The sequence below is a fragment of the Pipistrellus hanaki genome (genome assembly GCF_964339955.1).
Source record: "Pipistrellus hanaki genome assembly, chromosome: 18".
Lineage (NCBI taxonomy): Eukaryota > Metazoa > Chordata > Mammalia > Chiroptera > Vespertilionidae > Pipistrellus > Pipistrellus hanaki.
Window position 1 is genome coordinate 30,941,098 of NC_140520.1, and position 19,285 is coordinate 30,960,382.

Sequence of the window (19,285 nt, forward strand, 5' to 3'; positions counted from 1 at the left end):
GAGTCCACTTGTCAGTCCCCCAAGTCCATCCCATGGGAAGCCCAGGCCCCTGGCAGGTAGGAAGTAGATGGAAAACAGACATGGAGAAGTCAAGGCATACGCCGTGGGGGTAAAGAGTGACAGAGCCAGGACAGAGCCCAAGCCTTCTGCCCCATCCCCAGCCAATGTTCCCCCCTTTACTATCTACACTGTGGGAGAAGCCCCTGTGGAAGGGGGAGGTCAAGGCACAAATGACCCCCAGAGAACTTTCCAGAGATCTGAGGTAATGCCACTACCTCTGTCTTTCCTAACCAGGGGGAGAGCAGCATGCCCCACCATATCTGGCTGCTCTGCCCCTGCAACACACACACACACACACACACACACACACACACACACACTTATACATCCTCACATACACACACACTTATACACCCTCACATACACACACACATTCATACACACACACTCCCATGCACACACTCACACACATTCACATGTTTACATCTAAGACAACATAACAAAGGCTTCTTTGCGAAGGGGAGAAGAAGAATTCGGTGAGAGGGAAGGAAGGAGCCTGTTGCCCAGCCCTCCTGGAATCCCGACTTATTTTTCGACTTCTTCCTTCCATCTTTCAAGCTTAAATCTCCCTCCATCCACAGAAGTGTAGAACTCAAATAATCTGGAAAGACTTTAATTCGGTTTTCTCATCCCACACATTGGGACAGGGTAGAGCAGCGTGGTGTCAGGGACAGGCCAGCTGCGGTGCAAATCCCGGCTCCGTCCTGTGGCCCCTCCAGGCCATCCTGTGGGCAGCTGGCCTCCTGGAGCGGCTGGCTTGGAACAGAAATGAGAGAACCAGAAGACAGCATTGAGGATACTTTAGCTCACCCTCATGTTCTCACTTGGGGAAGCTAAGGCCCAGAGAGTTGGGGCGACTTCCCGAATCAGCAAGGAGAAGCCTTGGGTATTCAACCCAGGTTAGGGAAGGGACCCCATTATTTCTCAATCCCAGTACACTCCAGAATGGCCCATTTGTCCACGTCACTGTGACCTAGGAACACGTGAATGGAACCCACACTGTGGGCCTCTGCGCACAGAACAGCTGGTCACCCAGGAAATCAACTTCTTTTTTTTTATTTAGAGAAGCTGAAAAAAAAATATTTAAAAAAATGGAGAGAGAGAGGTAGCTCAGTCTAAAAATAGCAGTTGGTTTTTTTCAATCATCCTTTTTGCTTACGATGCAAAGAATTCACACTGAAAGAAGTTCATCGATTGCAAGGTTCCTTCTTTGGGAGGGGCTCTTGAAACGGAAGTTTGTGGGTCAGTTTTTATCAATGAGAGGCGGACTAGTCCCTCTTATAAAAAGAGGGGCACAGGAGATGAAGGTCTACACATCAGGGCATTGCTCTTGCAAAACCAAACCACAAGGCCGCCTGGCAGAAGAAGGCAACGCGCCACTATGCCCAGCTCAGCACTGCTCTGTTGCCTGATCTTCCTGGCTGGGATGGGGGCCAGGCCTGCCCAGGGCACGCCATCTGAGAACAGCTGCAGCCACTTCTCCACCAGCCTGCCCCACATGCTTCGAGAGCTCCGAGCTGCCTTCAACAGGGTGAAGACTTTCTTTGTGAGTATGATGCCCCCTTACCCTTCCTGCCTGAACATCCCATTCTGCTGGAGCTCCCAGGGCTCTCTTTTCTTGCTCACCTCCATCCCCAGCACCCCCAGTTCAGTTCTTAAGAGACTCCCCCAGCCGAGCTATGGGCTCCATGAGTTCAGCTAAGTCCAGATGGGGTGCCGAATGTGCAGGAAAAGCTGCCTACACGGTAAAAGCACCCTGTCTCCTATGCTCAGGAATGCTTTATAAGATTCTGCTGGCGCTCAGGGCTTCCTTGGCTGGGAGACACCCCCAAGGGGGTGACTGTAGGTGAAGATGCTCCCCCCACTTTCTGGCAGGCGAGCATAAATTGCATCTGCTCAGAATGGTCCGGAGCCTGAGAGACTGACGTTTGCGGAAGCATCGTGCAGGGGAAACCTGCACAAGGAACTGTCCCCCATCCCCCTGCCCTTCTCAGGGAGCCTTCAGAGCTGCAGTGGGGTGCGGGCAGGAGAGGGAGACAGGCAGAGAGCACTGAAGGGCAGACACCCCATGTGTCCCCGCAATCAAGCATCTGCCTTGGCTTCAACCCCTGGCAGAATGTTTGGAATGACTTGATCCCCACGGGGAGGCCTGATTTAGCTAAGGGTTCCAGCACCGCTGAATGCCTCAACGTTTTGATAACTGCCCTTTCCATTGGTAGGCTGGGGCTACAAATAAAAAACTCTGCCAATCAAGGACAGTCATTTCAGGTATTTCCTCCAAACCTCAGGCTTATTCTCACTGTGTTCTTCTTGTAGCAAACGAAGGACCAGCTGGACAACATTCTGTTGAACGAGTCGTTGCTGGAGGACTTCAAGGTGAGAGCCGGTTGCGTGGGTCAGGGGGAGAATGTGCCTGGTGACTCAAGAAGGGGGATCCGCTTCAGCCTGCAGGGAACTGGGTTTGCTTCCTCCACGTAGAAAGGAGAAGTGAGAAGAGCTTAACTCAGCACTGAGCCAGCCCCCGGGGAGGGTTTCAGAGAGCTGGGTCCTGGGGGAAGGCACCACGCTGCTGAAGATTGGTCCTTGGGGACAAAGCCAGCCTCTCAAAAGCTAGTGGCACAGCCCTTCCTCCCAGTCACCACCCGGCGCTTCTTGCCCTTAGGGTTACCTGGGTTGCCAAGCCTTGTCGGAGATGATCCAGTTTTACCTGGAAGAGGTGATGCCCCAGGCCGAGAGCCAGGGCCCAGACACCAAGGAGCCCGTGACCTCGCTGGGGGAGAAGCTGAAGACGCTGAGGCTGCAGCTGCGGCGCTGTGTGAGTAGCAGGCCCGCTCCCTCCCTGGCAGCTCTCGGGCTTTTCTTTCGGAAACTCTCATTGCCTGACACCCATCAGGCAAGCACTATGGGTGGCAGGAGCCTGCTCATTTCTCTCTGAGCAGGGGTGGGGTGGCTGCCAGGCATTTACATGTGAAGACTTGCAAACAGCTTTCCTGTTATTTGTGAGTCATTTGTGGCTTATTAACCATTCCCGTCTCTGTACGAGAGGGGCCCCGCACTTTAGTCAGGGCTCCCCTGGCCCTTGGAACCCAAGCCCCGGGCCCAGCAAGAGGGGCCCAGAGCTGAGCATCCCCGGAGAGGAAACTCCACTTCCCTCTCATCCCGAACCCTTTAAAAACAGAGCTCTCTACAAGGGCCCAGCTGACGGACAGCACTTCCCCTGGTGTTTAGAAGGGCCCAGAGAATCCACTTTTTCAACTGAGATGAGGGTCTCCTCGCTGGTCCCCTTTGCTGTTGCGCTGAGAATGGGAAATCAGCCCGTGTTGGTCTCTGGGTGTAGGGTGGGACCATGCCAAGGTTAGTGTGCAGAGCTGAGGCTGCGTCTCTATTCCTCAGGGACTTAGCAAGGATCCCCCTTCGTGTCTGGGCCTGAACGGGAGAGGCAGGAAAGGGCGGAATGGCGGGCTCAGCATCTGGCCAGCGCTGCCTGCTCTGGGAGGAAGCTCCCAGCGCTGGGTGTGCATGCAGGCCTCCCATGCAGGCAGCGCGGCTCCTCTCCTGGGCTGCGTTCCTTCTCCTCGGCTGGGAAAGGGTGGGACATGGGGTGACGGGAGGTAGAGGCATTCAGGACAAGTCTGGTCCCTTCTTCTTGCCACCAGCGTGTCCCCCAGCGAGCCCGTATTTTTGACACTTTCTCTTTTCCTCCCCAGCACCGCTTTCTGCCCTGTGAGAACAAGAGCAAAGCAGTGGAGCAGGTGAAGAGCACCTTCAGTAAGGTGAGCTGCACGGTGGCTCCTACAGGGAGGGTTTGGGGGAGCACGGCCGGGGCCCTGCTCCCCAAGGGGCAGATGCGAAGCCAGCCCCCTCCTTCGAGGGGAGGGACTGTGGGAACCCGACAGATGGTGTGACCTCCGCAGCCTGTGAGGAGCTGTCGCCTCGGTTATATTTGATTTCTGTGAAGTGTCTTTGGGGGTTTCTAAATGACTGCTCCCCGCCTTTGCAGGCCTGTGGGTGAGCAGCTGGCTAGCCTGCGAACGCAGTGAGCGGGGTGCTGGGGAGAGTGACAGGGGAAACAGAAAGTAGCTTGTTGGGCATCCAGGCAGAAGCCACACGTGCGAGAACCCGACACGTGAATGTGCACACACAAACACGCCCAGGGGTTCAGCCTGGGCTCCCCAAGACTCAGAGCAGGAAGCAGGATTCTCACCCCTCCAGAACTGGTCCGCGCTCACTTTTCATCTGCCCCTCCCAGCTCCCCAGCTGCCTTCTAATGTCAACTCTCAAACCAGAGGGTTTCACACTTCCAACTGTCTGTGAACATTTAAACACCATTTCCCAGAAGCCATGTGGCCTGTGTCCTCTTCGGGGGCTGGGGACAGACCCTGGGCAGGGTTCCCACATCAGGGAACGTGAGTCCCCTGGCACAGGCTGGGTCAGCAGGTGGGACCTGCTAATTTGTTGGAGGAAGAGAGCAAACCTAAGAGAGGCTCACTCCCTTTTCTCCTCTCTCATCGTCTTGTTTCAAAATGGTGCCTCTGATGTTTTTCCATCCAATTCTGAATAAGCACCATGTGAGCACATGGCCTTTGCATGTGTTGAAAAGGCACCGGTTTGAAGACTGTGCTTTGCAAGCAGATGCTCCTCTCGCCTCCACTAGCTCTGCCACACGCCAATGCCCAGTCTTTCCCACAGCAGCGGGGCACGTCCTCAGGTTGCCTGCGTCCACCTTTCACCTCCCAACTCGAGGGGTCAAGTGCAGCTTCTGGCCATTCAAGTGAGGGGCCACCTGACTCACTCAGATCGGGTTTTCACTAACCATCTCTTGTCTCCCCACACAGCTCCAGGAGAGAGGGGTCTACAAAGCCATGAGTGAGTTTGACATCTTCATCAACTACATCGAGGTCTACATGACATTGAAGATGAAGAACTGAAACATCTGATCAACAAAGCAGCAGGGGTGGCGGCTCCACTGGACTCTAGGGCATACATTGGAGATCTCCAAAATCCGACCCAGGGTCCCAGGAGAGCCAAACCAGCTCCTTGGAAAACCCTGCCGTACAGCTCTCCTAGAATATTTATTACCTCTGATACCTCAACTCCCTTTTCTATTTATTTACTGACCTTCTCTGTGAACTATTTAGAAAGATCTATTTATTTACTGAGCTTCTCTGTGAACTATTTAGAAAGATCTATTTATTTACTGAGCTTCTCTGTGAACTATTTAGAAAGAAGCCCAACATTATAAATGTTTTTAATATTTATTATTTTCACTTGTGTTTAAGCTGTTTCCATAGGGTAGCACCTTATGGCATTTGAGTGTTTTAAGACAAATTGTAACTTATATATAAAGAAAAAGACATGATCTTGGGGAACCAACGGAAGCTTCCATTCCAAGCCTGACCTGTCTCTTTTGTCCCTGGGCCTGGGGCTCCCAGGTTGTTACAAAGATCTCACTTCCTTAGGAAGAGAAACTAGGGAGCCCCTTTGACAATTCACATGCCAGCAGCTCAGAGGGATTCCCCTGACCTCATTCCCTAACCACTTCATTCTCTAAAGCTGTGGCCAGCTTGTTATTTATATCAACCTAAAATTGGTTCTAATAGAACTCAGTTTTAACTAGAAGCAATTCAATTCCTCTGGGAATGTCACATTGTTTGTCTGTCTTTGTAGCAGATTTTTTATTTTGAATAAATAAATGAGTTTTATTAAAATCATGTTATGGTGTCTGTTGAATTTCTGTGTGACTAAAATTGTTCCCTCAAAGTCTCCAAGATAGAAGAGAGTGGATGAATGAATTCTGCATTCCAGAGGAAGCCAACTACTCTCTCTTAGAAACAGGGAAGATTTCAAGTCCAGGTTGGGGGGGAGTGGGGGGAGATATTCTCTCTTCAAAAGCCAATGCCAGAGACTACCATAGTCTTTCCATAAATTAAATCCTGTAAGGAATTGCCCTTAAATCCTTAAAGATCATGCTGATTTTCAAGACTAAGGATGAATTATACACATACCAAAATTAGAAAGATAGGCAGAGGAAGTTTGTTAGTGTTTGTTTGCTTCTTCAAGCACCAGAGTTCCAGGGGCAGACACTAATTTGTCTGGGTGATGGTGAGGACTAAGATGGGCTGTTGTCATGGCCCTAGGAGGTGGTCCCAGTGCACACAGAGGGTTGTTATTGGCATTCATACTAAGAAGTTCTACCCAACAAATCAACAAATGACAAGTGTTGGCAAGGATTCAGGGCAAAAGGAACCCTCGTGCACTGCTGGTGGGAATGCAGACTGGTGCAGCCACTGTGGAAAACAGTATAAAGTTTCCTCAAAAAACTAAACATGAAACTCCTATTTGACCCAGTAATCTCACTCCTAGGAATATATCCTAAGAAACTAGAAACACCAATCAGAAAGGATATATGCACCCCTATGTTCATAGCAGCACAATTTACAATAGCTAAGATTTGGAAACAGCCTAGGTGCCGATCAGCAGATGACCGGATCAGAAAACTATGGTTCATCTACAGAATGGAATACTATGCTGCCATAAAAAAGAAGAAATTCTTACCATTTGCAGCAACCTGGATAGAACTGGAGAACATTATGCTAAGTGAAATAAGCTAGTCAATAAAAGAAAAATTCCACATGATCTCACTCATTTATGGATAATAAAGAACATAATAAACTGATTAACAAAAAGATAGATACAGACGCAGTAAAGCATCAAATAGACTGTCAAATTACAGCGGGAAGGTTAGGAAGAGGTGGGGGAGATATGAGATGAACCAATAGACTTATATACATGCATATAAGCATAAGCAATGGACACAAAACATTGGGAGGTGAGGGCATGTATGGGAGTAGGGGGACGGCAATGGTAAGATATGTACACATATAATACCTTAATAAAAAATGGGGGGGGAAATAAATAAATAAAAACTTCTACCCAATTCTCCCTGGGCTGCAGCAACAGAATGGACCAAATAGAGCAGAATATAAGCACATTAGCCCACTCCATAGGATACCCAAGGATTCAAGCTGCTGCCACTCTTCCTTGAACCATCAGACTAACATGAGGCTCCTACTCTGATCTGCTGGGAGGAGCATGGTGGCTGGGGAAGCCCTACTCTAAGCCCCGGGGTTGGAGGAGCCAGGGAGAGAAGGAGCCAAGTAAACACTGATTTCCCTCCCGCTCTGCCCAGGCAGCCCTGGGTCGGGGGAGGACAGGAGCTGACTGACTGTGGTCAGTTTTTCAGTAAGACCTGACTCACTTCATTTAAAGTAACCATAGGAAGGAAGTGGGAGCATCAAAGCTGAAATTCTGAGATGAAAGGTTAGGTTTAAGAATGGAAGCTAACCAGAGTGAAGGTGTCTATGCAAAAATGAGAAGAAGCCGGGAAGGTTTAGGCCAGTGGTTGGCAAACTCATTCGTTAATAGAGCCAAATATCAACAGTCCAATGATTAAAATTTCTTCTGAGTGCCAAATTTTTTAAACATAAACTATATAGGTAGGTACATTGTTATTAACTTAATTAGGGTGCTCCTAAGCTGGCCTTTGCTAAAAACTCAAAGGGCCACAGAGCTGTATGTGGCTCGAGAACCGCAGTTTGCCGACCACTGGTTTTGGACTTTAGGGCTGTCTTCCAGGCAACATACACTAACTTAACACATTTTTGATGGGTAGCCTTATTGCTAGCTTTACCCAGTGGCCAGGTAAGTTTCTATTGAACAAGTACAAAAAACGTTTTACATGAATGTTGAAGGCACGCTTTAAAATTAAATAACCATTGCATTTTGAAGTTATTTATTACATGTTCTTATTAGAAAATATCTTTTTTTTTTAAGTATGATGCTTTGTAAAACACTGTGTGATATGAAGCGAGAATTCTCCTGAGCCATCAGCAATGTGTTAAGTTAGTGTATGTTTTTATCTGGCACCTCATCTGAGGGAAATGGACATCTGAAGCCAATAGACGGAAACTCACCTGGGGAAGCCACACAGCTGATCAGGTGTAAACAACAACTACAATGTATTGAGCTTATTTTGAGGTGGTCAGTACTAGGCATATATGTATCAGGCATACTATATGGTATTTTGTGGCTATTTTCTCTAAGAGCAAACTGACTCAGAAATGTTGATATGGCATGGCCACATGGGTAATGTGGAGAATGGAGAATTGAGAATAGCATAAAACACCATTCCCTTTGTATTAATTATCTATTGCTGCCCACAAAATTTAGCAGTCTAAAACAACAAACATTTATTATCTCACAGTTTCTACAGGTTAGGAATCTGAGAATGACAACCAGGGGTTCTAGTGAGTCTCAGGATCTCTAATGAGTTTGCAGTCAAAATGGCAGCCAGGACTGCAATCATCTGAAGGTTTGATTGGGATTGGACAATTCACACACAAGGTGGCACGCTAATATAACAGGAGGCCTCAGTTCTTCACTGGCTATTGCCTGGTGGACTTGGTTTCTCACAACATGGGCCTTTCCATAGGGCTACTTGCATGTCTTCACAACATGGCATCTGTCTTTCGCAGAGCCTAACAGAGTCATAGTGTCTTTTAGACCTCATCTCGGGAAGCGCACCTCATTGTATGGGCTACATCCTATTTGGTATGCGAGTTGGTAACTATCGCCACTATTCCAGGGGAAAAAATAATTAGATTCCACATTGTTAAGAGAAGACTATCAAAGAATTTGTGGACATGTTTTTAAACTACCATACCCTTCTAAAAATTTAGAAGAAATAGCTTTGTCCTGGGAGGAGGTGGGGGTGAAGGGAAGGGGGGGCATCAGTGTGTGAGGAGGAGTCATCATCACGGTCACTACCCTCCTAAAGTTCTCTCTCATTGGCTGGGTATCATTATATTACTTGTTCTGAGCCTCGGGTTTTCACCGGGAAAACTAGCAAAGCTTCTTTCCCAGGTGTTACGGACTAAATGTTTGTGTGCCCTCAAAATTTGTATGTTGAAGCCCCAATATGATGGCATTTGGAGTTGGGGCCTTTGCGAGATAATTAGGGTTAGATGAAGCCATGAGGATGGACCTCATAATGGGATTAATGTTGTTACAAGGAGAAACACCAGAAAGCTCCTCTCTCTATTTCTCATCTGCACATGGGGGACTAGGCTTTAGACCTGGGGTGGTTTAGAGAAAAGTAGACATAACACTCCAAGGAAAGAGAAGCTGGATCATAGGAACCTGTACTCAGAATGAAAAATGACAGGAAGTCCTCTGAACTTTCATAAGCTGCAGAACCGGCTACAGAAGGAACCAGTCAACTCTATTCTCTCTGAGCAGTTCATGGGTCCCAGGTCACATGCGTTCCATTTTTCAGTACTCCTTCAGGAATTTGATAGGAGCAGAAAAAGATATTACGATGCTAACTACACCATTTTATTATAAGTATGAAAACTACTAAATACAAAGTGGGAGCTTTGACAGAGAAACTAACCTAAACTCAGGGTTAGAAGAGGGCATCCATGAGCAGGTGACAGTCAGCAGGACATGAAGGATGAGAAGAGTTGGTCAAATAAAGAGAGAGGGACAAGGACCTTAGGCAGAAAAAGTCATATATTTAAAGACCCCATGGAACTTTAAAAATGGGAGCCACGGAGTGTGTCTGAAGCAAAAGTGTGTTTATACTGACCTCAACGTGGTAGATACTGGGCCCTCTTTATGACCCTCTGACTTCTTTTTTTTTTGTTTTGTTTTTGCAACTAATGATTCTCTCTCATCATTAATGTTTCTATCTCTCTCTCTCCCTCTTCCTTTCTCTCTGAAATCAATTTTTTAAAAAAATCTTTCTTTTAAAGAAAGAATATAATAATATAAGAAAGATATGAGCAGTCTCACCTTGAACATAATTATGAAAGCACCATCTTACCAGACAAAAAAGCTCCTACTGGATATAGCAAGTGGGGACACTGATGACTTTATCAAGAAGAGTTCAGGAAAGTGACAGAGGATGTGGGACAGATGGGAATTGTGCATAAACTGAGAGGTTAAAAAAAAAAGGGATAACAAGTATGGATGACTCTTTCAAGACATTAGGCCAGCCATGGCTGGGTGATTCAGTTGGTTGGAGCATTGTCCTGAAAGTGTTGTGAGTTTGGTTTCCAATCAGGACCCATGCTTGGGTTATGAGTTTGGTCCCTGGTTGAGGCCCATGCAGGAGGCAACCAATCAATGTTTCTCTCACATCCATGTTTCTCTCTGTCTTTCTGTGTGTCTCTCTCCCCTCCCCATCTCACCTCTTCCTCTCAGGTGAGAATAAAAATAAAAATAAAAAAGACATTAGGCCATAGAGGAGGAAAAGAAGTTGAAGATCAAGGAGATAGGGAAAATGATGAAGACAGTTTCCTCAGCAAGCAGGAAGGGGTACCATTCCGGACAGCCTTTGAAAGGAGGGTTCATTCAATAATAACAGGAAGGAAGCAGGGACAGTGGGTACAATGCAAGTTGATTTGAAAAGTTGTTGGCAGGAAGTTGAGGTTGTTTCCATCAGATGGTTTCTATTTTCTCTGAAAAGAATGAATAAAAAGGAGAGAATTCAAGGACATTTGAGAAGAGAAAAAAAAAAAAAAGATTTGAAATGATGTCTGCAGATATGTGGAAAGCAAACAATTCTAGAGAAATATGGTAATTTCCAGACAATGTTGAGCTCAGTTGAGTGAGGTGATCATGAATTGAAGTGGTCTGCCAGGTTGTATAAGCTTTCTCAGGATTCTCTAGGCATCCTGGAGTGAACACAGAAAGCAGAATTGTTTTCCCCCGCGAATGTAACAAGAGGACAAGGGGGAGAGAACATTGAGAATCTAGGGAAGAGCTTGTTTAGAAAAAATGGACCCAGGAGTCAAGGAGTCAAAGTTGAATGAATGATGAGGGAAGTGAAGACAGGAGAGAAGTGATAGAAAGGGTTGATGCAGGGGTTCTGATGAGCTTAAGAAACAGTTGTGATGGTAGAATCTGAATCACCAAGGAGAGAAGGCAGTGGCCAGAGAGTAGAAAGAGTGAATGAAGAGATTTTGGAGGTGAGCAGTTTTGAGGGATGATGAAACCCATGCTATAACCATGGGTAACTGCTGAGTAAAGGCAGAGGAAAAGGTCTGGAAATCTGGAGGTCATAGGACTGAAAAGCCACATTTTGGATGAATTATCCACAGGAGCACTGAAATCCATCAGGCCCATGGAAGTAGAACAGAGGTCAGTGGAAGGGATTGGGAGGCAGAGTGAGAAAGGTGTCCAATCATTTGTGAATGAAAGACATAATGTAGAAGATGTCTGAAGCTTCTAGTGGTTTTTAATTTCCCATACATATGGTTCTCAGAGTTTCACATACTGGGCAAATGATCATTTTAGTTTTTCTAAATCTTAAAGAGAAAAAAAGAAAACAGATATAGACAGCCACTTGGCTTTCTTGAAAGGTTCCCTAATATAGACTTCTTGAAATTTCCTACTAAATAAAAGGACCTATATACTAATATTTGTAAACATATGTTACCAGGTTGAAGTCATTTTTACGTCAGAAAAAATAACAAATGTCCAAGCTTTAATCACACGCAACCCTAGCGACACAAAAATGAAGAAGCTTATAATTTTTTGCCATGATGACTCATCATTCAATGACACATCCAACTGGGCACCTCCAGCATATCTTTAACCACAGACCTCTCCTCCCATGTGCAGATTCTTCAACCCTCCCCCATCCCACCTCCCCCCAAAAAATCTCTTTAATCTCTCGTATTCCTATTGTGCCCTATCTATTTCTTACATAGAAAGAGGATAGAAAATCACCGTCGAGAATGTGTAAGTATAATACAAATCTACTGATGAAGATAAAATTCCTCCTGAAAACAGCAATGCAAAATGGAACCTTTTCCTATGATGTTTGGATCAACCTTACAACCAGTAATTCCCTACCCTCATCCCAGCTGAGACAGAGCATCAGATACTCTGAATTGCAGTCTAGGGAGAAGGACGGAGGCAGAAAGCTGTCTAAATCGGTGTGGCCTGTGTTGACCCACAAACTGTTGCCCGTCAGAAGCATGGGAGTACAGAAACGCAGAGTAAGTCTTTAGTAAACTTGATAGCAATTTGATAGCATGTTTTGTTTGTTACATTGAATCATTAAAAATGGATCTATATTTTCTATAGCTTTATATTTTTTCTCATTTTATTTTCCTATTGATTCTTTTTATTGTATTTTATAAAAATGTTGATTCATAATAGACTGTATATCTTTTTAATGTTTGAAATTGATTTGAGAGAGAGAGGAAGGGACAGAGAAAGAGAGAGAGAGAAACATCTATGTGAGAGTGAAACAGCAATCAGTTGCCTCCCTTATGCATCCTGACCAGGGATCAAACCCACAACCTGGTTATGCGCCCTGACTGGGAATCGAAGCCTCGACCTTCCAGTGTATGGGACAATGCTCTAACCAATGGAGCCTCACTGGTCAAGACTAGATTGGAAATTTTTTACATTTGGTTCTTAGTCAAAGGTAGTTTGAGAAGCATGGGTCTTAAACACACTCCCTGGCTTATTCCTAGATTCCTGCAAACTTAGTTGGAAGAAAGAGGTAGTGAGATACAAATGGTAGAAAGACATTTATATTATACTTAGACTAACCCAATTTCATATCCCCTTTCTACCACGTACTGTCAACTTTGGATAAATTACCTAATTTCAATTCCTTATCTGAAGGGAGGGATAATAGTCCTTGACTATTGGACTATTGGATTTGAGATGAAGATGACACAAGGTTCTGTGCTACTGGCTTACCACAACAGCAGGCCCAGAATGAGGGCTGCGAGTTGCTTTAAAGATCATCTGTTTGAACTCATACAACCTATTGCTCCATTGAGAATTCCTGGTCCCACCAATGAACCAACCACAGGCACCCTAACACAGGCAGAATATCCTGAAGAGGACCATCAGTTCAGGCAAAGCAAGTGGTACTGGCCAGGTTATCTCTCTTCTTGTCTTCATCATACCTAAAGCATTTAGCATCCTGACTAGGAAGAGTGGCAGCCATTCTTAACTGCCATCCCCCTTCCCCCTCATAATAAAGAACCCTGATTTTGATCAAGTATCAAGCATCCACATTCTCCAGGGTGGCTGGGCCACTCCCATGGTAATTCCATTTCTCCTGTCCAGTGACTGATTTAGGAATGGTGTGTGATATAACCTGGACAATGAGACATGAGGAGAAGTTGGCTGAGTTGGCTGACAGACTACCAGGAAATGGTTTTTCTGACTCTATTTTTTTCTTTCTGATTCTTAAAAGCAAGGAAAGTAGCCTGATCAGTGTGGCTCAGTGGTTGAGCATCAACCTATGAATCATGTGGTGATGGATCAATTCCCACTCAAGGCACATGCCCGGATAGAGGGCTCGATCTCCAAGGAGGGGTGCAGGAGGCAACTGATCAATGATTCTCTCTCATCATTGATGTTTCTATCTCTTTCTCCCTCTCCCTTTCTCTCTGAAATCAATAACAAACTTTTTTTTTTTTTTTTGAAGCAAGGAAAGTAGAATTTTTTCTGCTTCTGGTTGTTGTCCACATTTAAAGCCTGGAATTGCTGTAGCTTCTTGAGACCATGAAGGGATTCAATCTAAGAGAATAAATCAACAGACAGAAAATAGTGAATAGGATAATAGAAAAAAGTCAGTCCCTGGTGATTTTGTTAAACCCATGAATTAACCAATCCTAGTAGAGTACTGTTTCAGAATTTTTAATATGTGAGAAAATAATTTTCCTTGTGTCTAAGTCGTTGTTAATTGGGTTTTCGGTTACTTGCTGTCAAAAGAATGCATAAAAATTATATGTGAACTCTCAGGCAATAGGGCATCTTTGATCCTGGGACTTTCCCTACTCCCTTCCTCCTGAGCAGTGAGTCACCTCTGACTCATCCACTGAACCCCAAATATTTGAGGGAGTTCAGGATAGGCCAGGAGTCCATTTGCTTTCACCACAGGGCATGACTCCTGAGTTTCAGCAAATTCTCAGGCCAGCCCGCAACCTGTCTTCTTCACTGAGTTCATCTAAGGAAACCAGAGCTGTGCGGAGCTAAGTGCGGCCACTGATGCTGTGAATGAAATGTGAGGAGTACCTGCTGATGTATCTGGCCCACATCTGCCTTTCTCACAGGGCTCTCCCATTCCGCCCCCTTCCTCCTGAGGTAGGCCCTCCTTTACAGCTCTTTCCGGTCCTCTAGGTCCCCTTTCAAGTGCCTCCTCTTCTATGAAGCCTTCCCACAGTGGAAGACACACAGTTACCTCCATTCCCTGACCAAACCACTGGACCACACTTTTAGACAATGGATAATGTTCTGAGAAGTTCTGCCTTCTAATGGTTTCCTGTGAGTTGACATTGTCCCTCAAACCTGATGGCACCTTTGAATGGAGTGCCTTACAGTCCTAAGTCCCCAATAGCATCAAGCACAGAGAGACATTAAATAAATGTTCGAGTTCAGCTAAAAAGAAAACGTTCCTGATAGTCATAAAAAAATCACAATTTTTATTGATTTCAAAGAGGAAGGGAGAGGGGGAGAGAGATAGAAATATCAATGATGAGAAAGAACCATCAATTGGCTGCCTCCTGCACTGGGGATCCAGCCCGAAACCAGGGCATGTGCCCTGACTGGGAATTGAACTGTGACCTCCTGGTTCTTAGGTCGATACCCAACCACTGAGCAACACTAGCCAGGAAAATCACAGACATTTTGAGTTAGACCCTCAAAGGCTCTTCTGTCCAGCTGCCAGCCACAATGATCCTAACAGAGCTCTTTACTTTGTGTGTTATCTATTTCATTGATGGACAGCTCTCATTATTGGAAAGCAGTTTATTATCAGGCCCAAATTTGCTTTCCTCTAACTTACCTTCGGTTGTCTTATACTTTCTAAGATAAAAATAGAATGAATATATTCAATTTTCAAATATTTAAGGGAGCTATTACATCAGTTCTAAATCATCATTTCTTCAAGCAAACTATGGCGAGTTACTTAAATTATTCTGTAAAAGTGTGCTTTCCAGAATCTTTTCCAGTCCCGAGTTTTCCCTGGCATACCCTCATTACGATAGTAGCAGCATTACTTATAATAACCAAGATCTGGAAACAGCCCAAGTGCCCATCAGTAAATGAGTGGATTAAGAAGCTGTGTTACATTTACACAATGGAATACTACTCAGCTATAAAAAAGAAGGAACTCCTACCCTTTGCAGCAGCACGGATGGACCTAGAGATCATTATGCTAAGTGAAATTAGCCAGTCAAAGAAAAACAAATACCACATGATATCACTTGTGTATAGAATCTAATGAATAAAGTAAACTGACAAACAAAATAGGACCAGAGTCATGGAGGCATGGAACAGACTGACAGATCTCAGACGGAAGGGGGGAGCGATGAGGCTGAAATAGATTAGCCAAAGGACATGTATGCATACATACATAGCCCATGGGCACAGACAGCAATGTAGTAAATGCTGGGAGTGGGGAAGGCTGGGTGGAAGGGAGTAAAGGTGAGGGAAATGGAGGACATCTGCAGTTGTGTCAACGATTAAAAAAAAAAAAAAAAGTCATTTCTCTCTTAAGTCATCTATTAAGTCAATAAATACTGACTGAGCTCTTATGCACCAGGCATACAGCAGAGAATCAGACAATGAACTTGCAGTCTGATAAGAGCGAGGAACAGAGTGTGCCTGGTGGCTGAATTGCATAACTTCAGGGGCACTGTTCACACATAATTCAATAGAAATGGCACCCCTGGACTTACGGGATGTGGTAGACCAGACACTGAAGGGAGCAAGCAAACTGTGGAATGCCTCCTTAGAAGAAACACACATGTAAAATGAGACTTGAAATCTGAGTTTCAGTTCATTAAACTGAGTGAGAGGAACAATGTGCTGTGCTGAGGAAGCAGCAAGTATGAAGATGTGGAGAAGAGGGCAAGTGTGAGAGTTAAGAAGAGGGAATTAGAGAGATTATGAGGCTTAAGATGTAAACCAGGAGCAGGCCATACAGTTTCTATTAGGCCATGCTAAAGGGTTGACTCATATCCTAAAGACTCACATCGAAGGGTTTTAAGCAAGGAAGTAACATGATCATATTTGCATTCTGGCTGCTGCATGGAAAGTGAATTGAGAGAGATTGGGAGACCAATTCAAAATCTGTGCAATAATCCAAGCCAAAAAAAGAAAAAAATCAACAGTCGCCTGAACGAAAGTAGCAGCAGTGGCAATAAAAAGAACTGACTTAGACATAATTGTGTAACAGTTCAGACATAGTGAAAATGAGATCTGATGGCTGTCTGGATGGGGAGAGTGACCGAATGGGAGAAATGAAGAATATCGAAGACAAATAGGCAAATGGTGGTGCCATCAACTGAGATGGGAAACCCTGGAGGAGGCCTGGGTGTAAACAATGAGGAAGCTAAAGATCTGTGTTGGATAGACTCAGCTGAGATACTTCAAGATGTCTAAGTGAAGATGTCTAAATGGATTTCAAGAGACATCCCCACTAGAGTCTGCAGTCATCAATATATAAAGGGAAGCTGGGTCATGGTGGGAGAGGGTGTCAACGCAGAAAAATAGGTGTCGAACAAGATGAAAAGGTTTAAAACACTGGGAAGACAATCATTGAATGGGTGAGCTGAGGAAGAGGCAGAGACCTAGGAGAAACAAAGACCGGAGGGAAAGTGGAGTGTGATGGATGGACACCACGAGGAGCGGGAGGAGCCCAGGGCTGCAAAAGTCCATTGGAGGTGCCTGGCCAGGCAGGTTCCAACTCTCTCCCTCCTTCCCCAGGATCACCTGTTGAGAGGCGGCCATTCAGAACTTTGAGCGGCAGCCACACCACATTGCTGGCCCTCCTGGGTATGGAGAGTTGACTTGTGTCTCCCCAAAAGGTTTGTTCAAAGCTTTGGGGCTTGTGTGAGTTCCCCAGGGCTGCTCTCCCAAATGACCACAAACATCTCCTAACCGGGGTTATGAGTTCACAGGCATTGGCTTTATTCTTGCTTCTAAATCATACTGATATGTTTCACATACGGACATGGTTTTGTAACAATAAATAAATAAATAAACAAACAAACAAACAAACAAGAGCAAAAAAATGGAAAGAAAAAAACCAAGACATGCTCAAGTCCTAACCCCCTAGTACCTGTGAACGTGACCTTATTTGAAAGTAGCCTATGGATGTATAACCAAGTTAAGATGAGATCATTAGGGTGGGCCCGAAGCCAATGGCTCGTGTCCTTATAACAAAAGGAAAACGTGGATACAGAGATAGACACACAAGAAGAAGGCCATGTGAAGACAGAGGCAGAATTAAAGCTATGCTGCCACAAACCAGGGAATACCAAAGATTGCTGGCAACCTCCCTAACTGATTTGGCTCAGTGAATAGAGAGTCGACCTGTGGACTGAAAGGTCCCAGATTCGATTCCGGTCAAGGGCATGTACCTTGGTTGTGGGCAAATCCCCAGTGGGAGGTGTGCTGGAGGCAGCTGATGGATGTTTCTCTCTCATCGATGTTTCTAACTATCTTTTCCCCTTCCTCCCTATTTAAAAAAAAATCAATAAAAATAATATTTTTAAAAATTTCTGGCAACCACCAGAAACTAGAAGAGGCAGGAAGATTCTCACCTAGAATTTCAGGGCGAACATGGCCCTGCTGACACTTTGATTTTGGGCTTCCAGACTCCAGACCTGGGAGAGAATACATTTCTACTGCATGAAGGCACCTACTTTGTGGCAGTTTTTCACAGTAGCCCTAGGAACCTGATAACCTGAGGTCAACGTAAATCCCAAATCTTTTGTACTTGAACTATGTTCAAATAAGTTACCTCATCTCCGTCTGTGTTGTTCACTGAAGTTTTTTAAATTAAATGTATGACTTATGGTATGCTTATCCATCTTTTCTTTGTTCTTAGATATTTGGGGCTATTGATCTAACCTTTGATAAACCTGACTTCTATACTTTTGCTTACATTGACAGAATACTAAATATGGTGAGTCAAGGCCATAGCACATCAGATAGCAATCAAGGTCCTTCTCCAACTAGAAATAATAGGCAGCTATATCTTACCCACACATTGATCACATAAGACTTTCTCAGATGCCTTGATGCAATCCAGATATACCAAGTCTACTGGAAGTCCAAAAGGTCACACCAGAGTGACCTTGAACCTGCCCTCTCCCCTCAAAATTGGCACCATGCAAAAGCATCATTTCATTTTGCTGAGTAAACCTGAATTTCTCTACCCCAGGCAATCTCACTGACTATGCTGTTTGTTCTGTTCTTGGACCAGCCTTCCGATCTGAAGTACTTGGTCTCCCAGGATAATCCTGAATGTCCTCTAAAATCTGACTCAGCACCTATACCTACAAACTCTTCCTGACTCGTAAATCTCCTAACCCACAGTTTGAGAAACATCAGTGTCCCTTCCAGGCCTCTAGCTCTGAGGTTCTGGGTCCAGGGGGATCTCCAGCATGGGCAGCACTCACTGGCTCTCAAGTGTGCCTGGTAGGGCATGTGATGATACAAGCCAGAGGGGAGCTGGGCCCCATGAGAACTGTGACATCCACTTTGCCTGTAGACCCAGGAACAAGGGCCATGCCCTTATGCCCAGCACTGCCCTCAGAGGGGCTCTTTGCAGACACAGTCAGACAAGTGCCTGACACCAGCAGGATTGTCATGTCTGGGTCTCAGCTTCTTAGTAAGAGCTTTCAGGGCACACTCCTCTTTGTACTGTCCCATTTTCCCCTTGATTTCTTTTTTTTTTTTTTTTTTTTTTTTGTACCCAGCTATATTGTACCACATTGAATACAACTTTGGAACTGTCACTTTGGGAAAATGTGGCATAAAAATCAAATACTAAAGCAAATAAATAGGAAAGTGAAATAACAATCAAAATTTAGCCTCGATAAAAGCTAGGTAATTAGGACTTCTCAGAGCATTTGTTAATCCTCAGCTCCACCCATCCACTCAGCCGATAGCAGGCCAACAGGTATCAGGAGAGTGACTCCACAAGTCCACTGATTCTGAGAGCGAGAGTCTTCAGCTTGCCCCTTCTGGGCTGCACAAGTCTGGGGGGAATTTGTCATTGGCCACCTCAGCTCACCTGCTTGGCCATAGGGTTGAGGAATGAAATGTGTGGGAATGGTTTGTGTGGTCACTGCCACAGGACCCACTGAGGGCAGAGCAAGAGGAAATGGATGGAAACAGT

The 19,285-nt window shown here is 45.3% G+C and overlaps 1 protein-coding gene across 1 annotated transcript; it reads left to right on the forward strand.

The window, feature by feature from the left end:
• Positions 1-1,375: 1,375 nt before the first annotated feature.
• Positions 1,376-5,764, forward strand: IL10 (interleukin 10). Its single transcript, XM_084866628.1, has 5 exons — positions 1,376-1,606; positions 2,377-2,436; positions 2,723-2,875; positions 3,768-3,833; positions 4,896-5,764. The coding sequence occupies exons 1-5, from the start codon at positions 1,442-1,444 to the stop codon at positions 4,986-4,988; spliced, it is 537 nt and encodes a 178-aa protein (XP_084722754.1). The 5' UTR covers positions 1,376-1,441; the 3' UTR covers positions 4,989-5,764.
• The last annotated feature ends 13,521 nt before the right edge of the window (positions 5,765-19,285 follow it).

Coding starts and splice junctions, on each gene's coding strand:
- IL10 (XM_084866628.1), top strand. CDS start 1,442: ATGCCCAGCTCAGCACTGCTCTGTTGCCTGATCTTCCTGGCTGGGATG. Junction 1,607..2,376: donor ACAGGGTGAAGACTTTCTTT/GTGAGTATGATG, acceptor TTCTTCTTGTAG/CAAACGAAGGACCAGCTGGA. Junction 3,834..4,895: donor TGAAGAGCACCTTCAGTAAG/GTGAGCTGCACG, acceptor CTCCCCACACAG/CTCCAGGAGAGAGGGGTCTA.